Genomic DNA, 12,811 nt, shown 5'->3' with positions numbered 1-12,811 from the left:
TTGTAAAATGTGACCTACAACAAAATTAGTAATAATCATATTTTAAAAAATCTTCTTACATATAAAATATATATGCTTTGTAGTAAAACCACTATTTAGATTTTTTATGATTCCATCAAAGGGAAGGACTTCATGAGACCTGGGTGAAATCCTGCTTTGTAAAGGAACATTTGTTCTCATATAAAAATACCAATTATTGCCAGGTGTGGTGGCACATGCCTTTATTCCCAGCTATTGGGAAGCTGAGGCAGGAGGATCACAAGTTTGAGGCCTGCTTGGGCAACTTAGTGAGAGCCTGTCTCAAAATAAAAATAAAAAAGGCTGAGGTTGTACTCAATGGTAGAGCACCTGTGGGTTCAATCCCTAGGTCCCGGAAGGAGAATACCAACTAGTAAGTGAAATTTCTCTTAGAATGAAAAAGTGACATTTCCTTCTGACATCTAGTTCATAAAACCTTTGTTAGGATGCACTGGGTCAGAGCTATGGTGTTTCTGGTTCTGGTATTGATGTCCTTACAATTTATATGATGGAGTGAAACAAAGAACCTTCTTTTAAATAATTATTGCGTAAAATATGATGCACTGTTCATGTGGGATGCTTTAAGGACACTAGAGGGGTTAGAAATTATCCTTGCTACTACAGGGATATTATAATGCAGTGAGGAAGAGTAGTTGGGGGATAAGACAAGCATAGAAATGGGTATAATTCTATGTGGAATGTCATAATTATGTTAAGTGTTTAGTATAATTCGAATTCAAAGCAGGAAGAGTCCATTACTTTTTTGAGACTGAAAAATGCCTTCGGTAGGAGACACTGAGATGAGTTTCGAAGGAGTAGGGCTTTGAAAAGAAGAGTTATGAGAAAACAGGGGAGGGAGGGAGAATTTTATCTAAGAAGACAAAAACAAACAAAAGCAAAGGCAGTCAAACAGGTATGACCTTGGGAATTAGCAATATTGATGCAGTTCTAAGTGGAGAATAACCAGCGCAGGGTTAAGGAAGGACACCAGGCGTTTGTGATGAAGAAGCTGTAAGGTGCTCTGGACACTGCCTGCTACTGCAGCCCAAATCCTTTTGATTGCAGACTGATGCTGGATGAAAAGCACTTAGGTAAGGGCATGCTTTGGGAGAACTGAATCCTGAAGAGTTTTAGGCTCAGAGTTTTCAGGAGATTCTGCTGCAGCACAGTCCCCTCCCCACTTTTCTCCTTGCACACGGAGGAAGACTGCTTCCTGCTGTGGAGCCCGCATAAATCCTGGGTGGTGGTCATGTGGAGACAGATTGAAGTGGAAGTTCCTCTTCAAGGTCAAGAGTGGGAGGATAGGGAAATGCCAGTATTCACTTAGAAACCAGAGTTGTATGTATACATAGACATATAATAGATCCTGGGTTCCTCAAAATCCGCTAGGAAATAGGAGTGCTTCCTGGCTCTTAGAATTAAAATACTTTAGCTGTAGAAAATGAACACGTTAAAGTAGAAATATTACTAGCCTTCGGGTTTTGCATTGTAAAATGATTTTTGAAGACTACCAAATCATTTGAGAAAAAACTGGAGTAATTCTATTTTAATCTGCATCTATTTTTCTGTGAATAAAGTGGGCACAGGGCACATTGGTATTTGACTGATGAAGTTATATCAGGTAATTCTGAACTTCACAATAATAGACATTCTCTCGTTTTTTTCCCTCTGTAAGGATAATCAACTATATAATGAAAATTAACAAATTGTTATTATACTTAGTGGAAAACATTATGAACATTTTTTTTTTCTTTTTAAATGAAGCTTGCTGAGCATCTGCATCTGCACAGAGGTTCAAAAAGTTAAGGTCTAAAAATATAACATCAATATTTAATTTTTTGTTCAAATTCATTATACTACTATTTTACATTAAGTATGCCAGACTTCAGTATTAAAAGATTGCTTTATTTTAGAACTTCTTAACATAACTTTGAAGTAGCTTTTGGAAAAAATCCTTCAGTTTAAACAATACTAGAAAGACTTACTTTAAAATATCATAGAGTTCTAAAAAAGCACATTACCAATTTTATTTAACCAGATGTAAAAAATAAGATACACACACATCCATACATACACAAAGACACAGAAACACTTTTTTTAAAAAAGGGAAAAGAATTACTCTTATATTTTTCAGTGTATAAACTACCTCTAGTTGGTTTCCAAATAACATTTCAATAAGAAGCATTTATGACTACTTTTTGCATATGGCTAATACTATATATTACTATTCAAGATCGTGTGGAAAGCAACGATATACAATTGTTTTTATTCTACTATTTTCTTTTTTAACATTTAAATCAACTTCATAATTACAGTAAAATTGAAAGTACCATATCAAAAAAGCTTTTTGCTGGACCATCTAAATGAAGTTGACAAAAATGATGTTAATTACTGTAAATACTTTAGGGTATATTTCCCATACTTAAGGGGATTCTCCTATATATCATCACATCCAATATTTAAAATCAGGAAATCAGGATATCAACACTGATACAATATTACTATCTAATTCTCAGAACCCATTTGACTCTTTTGGCAGGGGGGCATACTGAGGATTGAACTTGGGCACTCGACCACTGAGCCACATCCCCAGCCCTGTTTAGTATTTTATTTAGAGACAAGGTCTCACCGAGTTGCTTAGTGCCTCACCTTTGCTGAGGCTGGCTTTGAACTCCTGATCCTCCTGTTTCAGCCTCCCAAGCTGCTGGGATTACAGGCATGTGCCACTGCGCCTGTCTGGAGTCTATTCAAATTTGTCAAGTGTCCCAAAATAGCCTTCATAGCCCAAGGACTCAATTCAGAATTAAATGTTGTATTTAGATGTCATGTTTATTGTTAGTATGCTTTAATCTAGAATGGTTCTTTAATTTTTAAAATTTAAATATTCTGGCAGAGTAAAGGTTAGTTATTTTGTATAATATCTTCTGATTAGCATTTTTCTGATATTTCATCCTTATTAGATTCTAAATATGCATTTTTGGAAGAATATAAGAGAAGTGAGTCACGTTTTCACTGTGTCACATGGAGGACACAGATTTTGATTTTATCCATTACTAGCAACACTAACTTTAATCATTGGATTCAAGTGGTATATGTATAATTTCTCTAATAAGAAGATACTTGAGGCTACGTAAATAACTTGCTCTTCATCAGATGTTCATTTTATTTATTTATTTTTTTAATGTATTTCAAATGTGCATCCATGTTTTCCAATTTTATTTATTGGGTTATGATCTGTTAGGATTACCACTCTGGTATTCAAATTGTTTGCCTATGTGACCAGTGGGAGACTCTTCAAGCTTGCTTCTGCTTCTTGGACTCTAGACACATTCTTCAGGGCCATCTTCTACTTTTTCTACCACAGTCTTGGAATCCACCATTTCTCCAAGGAGCTCTACTTTCTTTTATTAGAGAATGGTATCAGAAACTAAGATCTGGAACTAGGTATGGAGCTCCATGTTTGAGTATATACTTAGCATGCATAAGGCCCTGGGTTCAATTCTAAGCATGTGCGCGTGCACGTGCGCGCACACACACACACACACACACACACACACAAACACACACACAAAGAGAAAGAGAAAGAAAGGAAAGAAAAAAAAATGAAACCAAGATCTGAGTGTTATATGGACTTACTGTATTCACATACTTTTTACTTTTATTTGTATATCTATCTTTACAAGTAAACACCATAAAAGTTTTTGGGTTCTTTTTGTATGCTGGAAATTAGTGCTCTATCTGAGATGCAAGTGGTAAGGATTTTCTTCCATTCTGTAGGTGCTCTCTTCACACTTTTGAATGTTTTCTTTGCTGTGAAGAAGTTTTTTAGTTTGATGCCATCCAATTCACTGATTATTGATTTTACTTCTTGTGCTTTAGGAGTCTTCTTCAGGAAGTCATTTCCTGAGCTGATATGTTGGAGTGTTGGGCTTACATTTTCTTCTAGCAGGTGCAGTGTTTCTAGTCTAATACCTAGGTCTTTGATCCACTTTGAGTTGAGTTTTGTGCAGGGTGGGAGATAGGGGTTAAATTTAATTCTACTGCTTATGGATTTAAACTTAACACCCCCCCCAAAACAAATAGCCCAATCAATAAATGGGCAAAAGAATTGAAAAGATATTTCACAGAAGAAGAAAAATGGTCAGCAAATATATGAAAAAATGTTCAACATCTCTAGCAATTAGAGAAATGCAAATTAAAACTACACTGAGATTTCATCTCACTATTTTCTGAATGGTAATTATCAAGAATACAAGTAACAATAAATGTTGGCGAGGATGTGGGGCAAAGGTACCCTCTTACATTGCTGGTGGGACTGCAAATTGGTTCAACCAGTCTGGAAAGCATTATGCATTTTCCTCAAAAAACTAGGAATGAAACCACCATTTGACCCAGTTATCCCACTCCTCAGTATATACCCAAAGAACTTAAAATGAGCATACTACAGTGACATAGCTACATCAATGTTTACAGCAGCACAATTCACAATAGCTAAGCTATGGAGCCAACCTAGGTGCCCTTCAACAGATGAATGGGTAAAGAAAATGTAGTATATATACACAATGGAGTATTACTCAGTCATAAAGAATGACTTCATGACATTTGCCAGTAAATGGATGGATCTTGAGACTGGCATACTAAATGAAATAAGCCAATCCCCCAAAGCCAAAGATCAAATATTTTCTCTGACATGTGGAAGCTAACCCACAATAAGAGGTGGGAGGATAGAAGTTCAGTAGAGTAGACAATGGGGAACAGAGGGAAGGAGGGGGATAGGAAAAGGAAAGACAGTGGAATGAATCTGAAAAAATTTTCCTATGCACATAAATGAAAACATCACACTGAATCCCACCATCATGTACATCCACAAAAATGGAGTCCTAACTAGAATGAGATATATTCCATGCTTGTATAATTATATCAAAATGTCTTCTACTGTCATGTATAAGTAAAAAGAATCAAGAAATTTAAAAAACACCATAAAATTACATTGATAAATTTCAATCCCAAAAGAATACCTCAGGGTTTAATTCAGTTTTCTTTCTGAACATATTTGTAACTCCTTTCTTCAGTAATTAGAAACTTGATTTCTGTTATTTTTAGTACATGTTCTCATTTGATCAATCTTCTTCCTCACCTGCCCATCTCCCACTGCTATCTCCATTCTGTCCCTACAGGGTATCTTTGTCCCTGTGCCCATTTCTGATACCCTGCCTCAGGCTACTCCACAATATAAAAACCCTCCACAACCCTGCCTGGTCCTGGCATTCACATGGGGCTGGCTGCCTTCATGGATGCTGAGGTTCCATCTTTGCTTGGCTTGTGCTCTGACATCCTGTATTGGGCCCTGCTTCCACCTTCTCATACAACCTATGTGACCCTGCCCTTTACACTATTCAGTGACTCTGAAACTACATGGCCGGTCACCCCTCTCACTCTGGATGCTCTTCTCACCCAGACAGGGTTCTAACAACCCACTTGGGTTCACCGCTGACCCCACACCTTCTGGCACAGATGTCCAACTGCTTGATCCCCTTCAAGAGCCTTTTGGATAGAATTGTTCAGGAAGGAAGAGAGTCTAAAAAAGGAATGGAGGGAAAGAAAATGCAGGAAAAGGAGTGCCATTCCATTATCCTATGATTTATTAAAGAGGAACAGAGGCTATTTTAAATACTGACTTGGGGCCATATAGAATAGTCTTTTACTACATACATATGGAGACAAATATAGACACATAAATACAGTAAGAAGACCAAGTCAATCAGGGGTAAGGCCAGTAGCTTCATTCTTTGTCAAGGACTCACTAGCATTGTACTCTTTGTAACCCCCTTGAAGTTATAGGACTCATTTTAGCCAAAAATAGTAAGGAATGACAAAAATCATTTCTAGATGGAAAAATTTAATTGATTCTGCATTTAAATCAATAGACTCTCCAAGCACGTTCTTCATCTTTTGGGAATTATGGAAACAGGACTTCATATGGTAGTATAATGCTGAGACATTCCTTCAAGGACAAACTGCCCTGGAGAATTAACCCAGAACTGTAGCTAATTCCCTTGAAAAAAAAACAAACCCACCCTCCTTCTTTTATGCTCCAAACTACTGGACTATCTGTTACTGCAGCACAAATCAATCTATCCTTACTAATTATATAAGAGCTCATCTAATGTTCAGTATAATGTTTAATGATACTGTTGTGACAGAGATAAATAAAAAAGAAAAGTTTGTAGCATTTATTTTGTAAATCCAGATATACTTTGCAATGGGATTTATCCTATAGGTTATTTCCAGAAAATCATACAATTTCTTGTCTAAACATGTCATATATTATTTTTCTACTGTGATAGTTTTCCTTAAAAGTTATCAGAATAATTTACTTCTCCATAGAAAATTAAGAACATTGAAGACACATACAAAGCTTTAATACAAAGACCTAACTTGTGTAGAATTATGTATTACCTAATTGACAGGAAACATTTTATTTTTTTCTTGCAGATACAGTCTTAAATCATTTTTAACGTAACTCAGAATTATAAAAGGCTTATTTTACATGAGAAAAATGTGATTTAGTGTTCAGCAAGTAATAGGTACTAAATAAATATGTTTTAAAAGATGAATTTTTCATGAAATATTTCACAGTTTATATCAGTTTTTACAAATGTTATTAACAGAGAAAAAGAGCAGTACATTCTCCATTTATAGTTTTCACTGCAGTTTCTATTAAGCATTATGTTTTGAATTCATGCCCTTATGATTTATTACACAGCCATCTATATTTTTCCAGCATGACTTGCTTATTATGATGCAGCTACTAGACTTAATTAAAAATTATTAAGCCCCACCCTTTCAAATTAAGTAGATGATACATATCAAAGCACAATCATAAATTTCTGCCTTTAAAACATTTCATGACCTTTCAGTGTGAGGCTTCTTGTCTAGAGAAATAATGATCTGATGAGTTTTTGCAAGCATAGCAAAATCCTTGCCATGTGACTCAGGGTGAAGAGTCACTCATTACTAGTCACACAGCAAGTGTCTGCAGAGTATAATGGATTTATAGGAAGCACGGTGACCATAGATCTAATTTTAATGAAGCTCAAGGCATAATCTGAGCTGATAGACTTTGAAGTCTGAATATAATCTATATGAGGTTAGAGTTAGTATTTGAAAACACAAGGGATATAATTTTTGCTCTAAAAGTTTCTATTTTTAATAGATGCATTCTTTTTTTGTAGCAAACAGTCAAGTTTATATTTAGGTAATATATTTTTGGACCCTACAAAGAAATTCTAAATTTTCCTATAGACTGACTTTTTTAAATAATAAAATTTTTCACTCATGTAGACACTCATATGTAAGTCCAACAGAGTTATGTTTGCATAGTTGTTATATACACAGGGAGCAAGTTTGATTACTTACAAATACTATTAGGTATCTTGTTAAAGTACTCCAGAATGGGAAAATAAAAAAAAGGTATAGAACCTGCAAAATTAATCATTTTCAGGAATACAGAGAAATACTTGCTTACTATAAGTAGAAATCATTATTTGTCAGTGCTGAATGTGGATAAAGAGAAGGGTCACTTAACTTGATAATATTTAAATAGCATATCTGTATTCTTGAAAAAGAACATGCCTTATTGTCAGACAACTTGATCTACTTCTATTTCCTTACTTCTGTGTCATTTTCCAGAATGACAGGAGTATGACATTACATTACCAGTAAACACTAAGGACAAATTAGCATTTGGACATCAGCTTGAGAGACAATTTCCAAGAGCCTTGTATTTCTCAGCAATAAAGCTTGCTAGTGAGGTGTAAATATGTGCCAAACATGCTTCATTCACCCAATAGGATGAAGTGATTTAGGAGAGGGTACTCAGAAAATGAACCAAAAGTACACATGAGACTTTCTGATCTCAAAGTCCATGTTCAGAAACCTGAATGGTAGAAAGTACATGTCATTTTCAGTCAAGCAGTAGCCATGCTGGTGTCGTTTTAAAATATTTTTTATTGCGCACACATGATTCTTTTATTAAACTGTAGGATGTGATTTCAAAGATTTCAAAGGGTAACACATACTACTGAAATAGAGAAAAATCAAAGAAACATCTGGAATTTGGGATTCATTTTTACCTTTTCAAAAGTTTAACACTTAGGTGTAGAAAGAACTAGAATTACGAGATGAGTGAATAAAAGCAAAATAAATTCACTTGTACAAGTCTTTCCTCCTTTAAAATAAGATCCATTTTCAAGATTAATTTGGGGGGACAGAATCAAATTGCCCACCACATCAACAGATATGAAATCTCCTTGGATCACTGGATTTCTATTAGTTAATTTTCACAGACTAACTACCATCGTAGCCAGGCTACAGGAAGTAAACACATGCGGATTTCCAAAAGGAAATTCTAAATCTAGTCTGGGTGGTGGACTTACCTTCTTCACCTGCATAGGCCAAGATGGACCGGGCTCGTATCTGTTTCCCTTCTGTGGTTTTTCCTGAGCAGGTGTGTGAGCAGGAGGACCACGTGGACCAGGTGCTGAGCACACAGTCCTTTGGGCATGGGGCATCACAGGCCACCGGAATGGGGAAGATGGCATCTCTGCAAAGTTGTCTGTCCACTTCTTCACCTGGGAAAGACATGATCCCCAATACTCTATCATTGTTAAATCCACTATGATTGATACAGGTCTGCCACTCGGGCAGGTAGAGCCCAACACAACTTGTTTTACTTCTTTAGTCTCTCTCCAGACAATTTCTTAGCTAGAACCTAATCCTTATATCACAAACATTTGATCCTCCTCACACACACCTTTGTGTATTAAATATACTATCTTTTTTGGCATATATTTACCAACATAAATATTTCAAGGACTACTTTGCATTTATATAGCTTGGTTTTTTTTTTACCCAGGAAGCTCTAGACAGTTAGTTAAATCTGCAAAAAGATATATTTGGTATGAAATACACAATGCAGAACCGAATGAATGAACCATTGTCTACGTTTTACAATTTATGCCTTACTCTGAAGGCTTAACTGAGAGATATCTGCTTTGAACTTGTTTGTGACACACTATGCAAGAAGTTGAGACATAAAATGAAAATGCTTGGGTTTATGTATTTTATGAAATCAAAATGAGATTTAAATATTTAAGTTGGTATCCAGAGATTTAACTTCTCTTCACAACTGCAACTTTAAGAATGTTTTCATAATTCATCATTTTGATAAAATTATTTTGACATTTTTAAAGTAACCCCCACATTTCTTCCTGTTTAGTCTACTTTCATGAAGACCACCAAACTCACAAATCCTTCCAGAACATCACTTTTTTTTTAAAACTGTGTGTTCTGTTATCAGAATAAGAGGTTTGAACATCTGCTTAAAGTAATTATGCTAAAAATTCATGAAGATTTCCATGGAAGTTAAAGAAAATGAGAATTGAGATCCGAGGACAGCCTTTTCCTTTTTTGTTAAAGTATATGCTCAAAACTTATTGAATTAACTATGGGAGAGCTTTGTATAAAATATTAAAGTTAAACCTTGGTTTCTTAAGGATTTTAGTTTCGAGATGAAGATTACAAAAGTAATACATTAATCACACAATTAACCATAGTTTAATGCAGGACACAGATATGTTGTTTAGCACCATCCCCTAAATGCTTCTTAAGCTATTCTGATTTTTTTTTTTTAATATTTTTTAGATGTTAATAGACCTTTATTTTACTCATTTATTTATATGCGGTGCTGAGAATCGAACCTGGTGCCTCACACATGCTAGGCAAGTGCTCTACCACTGAGCCACAACCCCAGCCCCCATATTCTGATTTCTTTTTAATCATGGAAATGTGTAGTTTTTATGGTGGATTTTAACAGTCACAGTAGTACTGTGTGCAAAGCATCTCTGTTACAAAATCTATACTCATCCATATAATGGAACTGAAACAGGTGTAAGCAGAGAAGAAGACACTACAGCAGAGAGAAACCAGACAGAGCCAAGATAAGATGCATGCTTTTTAGAAAGTCCTCAGTATTGTAATTGGGGAATTCGATTTCTCTTATCAGACTTTACAATAACTCTGCAGTAACTCTGAGAATAATAGTGTCTTTTGTATGATCTAAAGTTGTCTTAAAAAATCATACAGACATAGAGGCTTTATTTATATGTTTACTGATTTATTAAACAGTAGAAGTTTAAAAATGAATTAAGATGGGGAAAATGGAGTTTCATATTTGCATGGACCTTTCTTGGAAATATTTTCATATAACCATCTTATCTGAACTCTGTATGTAGGTCCAGAATCACTCTCGACTTGGTGAAGTAGAAGACCCATAGACTGAACCTTATAACTCTTTTTCATTCCACTTTTTGAAGAGAAGCTAATTCTTCATCTTCAATGGGAAATTTCCAAGTCATTCTTAATCTGTGCATGTTCTCTCTTATCATCCAGGTTATGAGTCTGATTGTTTAATCTTGAATCCATGTTGTCTTTCAGACCACTGCACACTTTCTTCTGGGTTTCTGTTGTACTACATTTCTCCTGAAGCCCATCATTGATTCTACCTTCAAGGGTGTGTTTTTTTTTTTTTTTTCTTTCTTTCTTTTTTTTTTTTTTTTTTTTTTGCGGTGCTAGGGATCAAACCCAGGGCCTTGTGCTTGCAAGGCAAGTACTCTACCAACTGAGCTATCTCCCCAGCCCCCAAGGGTGTGTTTTTAAAATGCAAATCTGAACATCACAGTCTCTTCAGTACCTATTAGCTGTGGGCCAAGTGCCTTACCAGGGCACTCTAAGCTTCTATCTCATCTCATGAACCAGCAGGCTGCTTTATCACTACCATTTTGCATGAACGGTTTCCCATCTTCTTGCCAAGTTATCCTTTTGTACCAAGTTTTCTTTTCTCTGTGAATCTTCTTTGACTTCCTTAAATTTCCCAGCTGGAGTTGCATTCTACTCTCTTCTCCCACAATATTGCAGAATATCATTTTAAAACTTTAGAATATTCTTTGTTTAAACACTGTTACCCCCATGAACTACAAGAAACTTCTGGTAGGCATTTTGTCTTACTCAAAATGAATGGGCTAAGGAACTGGGCAGACACTTCACATAAGAAGTATAGAAGTGATCAATAATACATGAAAAAGTGCTCATCATCTCTAGTAATTAGAGAAATGCAAATTAAATCCACCCTAAGATTTCATCTAACTCCAATTAGAATGGCTATTATCAAGAACACAAGCAATAATAAGTGTTGGCATGGATGTGGGGGGAAAGGCACACTCATACATTGCTAGTGGAGTAGCAAATCAGTGCAGCCACTCTGAAAAGCAGTATGGAGATTCCTCAGAAAACTTGGAATGAACCCATCTTTTGACCCAGCTATCCCACTCCTCAGTTTATACCCAAAGGACTTAAAATCAGCATAGTACAGCGATGCAGTCACATCAATGTTCATAGCTGCTCAATTCACAATAGCTAGATTGTGGAACCAAACTAGATGCCCTTCAACAGATTAATGGATGAAGACACTGTAGTATGTATACACAATGGACTATTACTCAGCCATAAAGAAGAATAAAATTATGGAATTTGCTGGTATATGGATGGAGTTGGAGAATATCAGGCTAAGTGAAATAGACCAAGTCCAAAAAAACGAAGACTGAACGTTTTCTCTGATAAGTGGATGATGATTCATAATGGGGGTGGCGGGTGACAGTGAGGGCAAGAGAAGACTGGAGGAACTCTGGATGGTGCAGAAGAAAATGGTATGGGGGGGGAAGGAAAGATACTAGACTGAGACAGATAATATTACCCTAGGTACATGTATGATTACATGAATTGTGTGAATCTACATTGTGCATAACCATAGAAGTGAAAAGTTGTACCCCATTTGTGTCTAATGAATCAAAATGTAGTCTGTAAAAATAAAAAATTTAAAAAAAAACTATATCTGAGGTCTTTGATCCAGTTACTGTCACTTTGAAGTTTCACAGTAAATGTTTATGGATCTGGGTGCTAGGTAGATAGTCAGCCATGAGCAGGTGGGTAGGAGAAGGCAACAAAAGGTGGTAACTTGCAAGGAGGACAACAGACATACATTAAAGCAAGTCCATAAGTCACAGGATTGGGAACAACAGGGAACTTTATCAAAGCAGGCAGACATTGTGAAAACAGGAACTGGAGTGTCAAAACTCCTTCATCCACAGTTAATAATATAACCTCTTAAGGAAATTATTGTTTCAAAACCATGTCACAGCTACCTCTCCTGACCAGGTCATCATGGACTTTCACAAAGAATATTTGCTGAGGGCTTTATGAAAAAAACAAAGGGCAACAAACCACTTATCAATCCGAAGGGGATAGGAGAAAAGTAGTAAAGAACAAAAGGACCAAAACCCCTTAAAATCCCAGACTCTATAAGAGCTATGCTGTTCTCTTCAGAGACTACATTCACCTTCTCCAGTAAACTCCTGGCTGTTACTCTGTGCAACTTGTTTGAAATCTTTCCTTCAGAATTGCAAGGACTGATTGCTGCGGATTGCTGTGGTTGCCTCAGTTCCATAGAACCCCTCTACAACAGTGGGGAAATGGACCTGAAGTCCCAGGATATGTATTGCTTTCTGAAAACAAACAAAAACCAAAGCAAAGAAAAAAACTTTCCAAATCCTTAGTATATGAGAATCTGATCAAGATGTCCTTCATCTTCCCTCAGTTCCACTGAACTTAGACTGGTTTCTTATTGACTCTCTGCCCCAACCTCCTTTCTGTGGAGCATATATTTCAGAACATTTAC

The 12,811-nt window shown here is 36.0% G+C and overlaps 1 protein-coding gene across 1 annotated transcript in view; it reads right to left on the bottom strand.

Moving 5' to 3' along the window:
• Nucleotides 1–12,811, bottom strand: part of THSD7A (thrombospondin type 1 domain containing 7A) — a 398,818-nt gene that overhangs the window by 80,505 nt on the left and 305,502 nt on the right. Inside the window, exon 7 of the mRNA XM_079152060.1 lies at nt 8,457–8,651. Within this exon, the coding sequence (XP_079008186.1) occupies nt 8,457–8,651 (195 nt within the window). The remainder of the gene's footprint in view (nt 1–8,456; nt 8,652–12,811) is intronic.

Source organism: Sciurus vulgaris (assembly GCF_902686455.1).
Source record: "Sciurus vulgaris genome assembly, chromosome: 8".
Lineage (NCBI taxonomy): Eukaryota > Metazoa > Chordata > Mammalia > Rodentia > Sciuridae > Sciurus > Sciurus vulgaris.
Note: the sequence above shows the minus strand (reverse complement) of the source record. Positions and strands in the feature narration are given on the sequence as shown.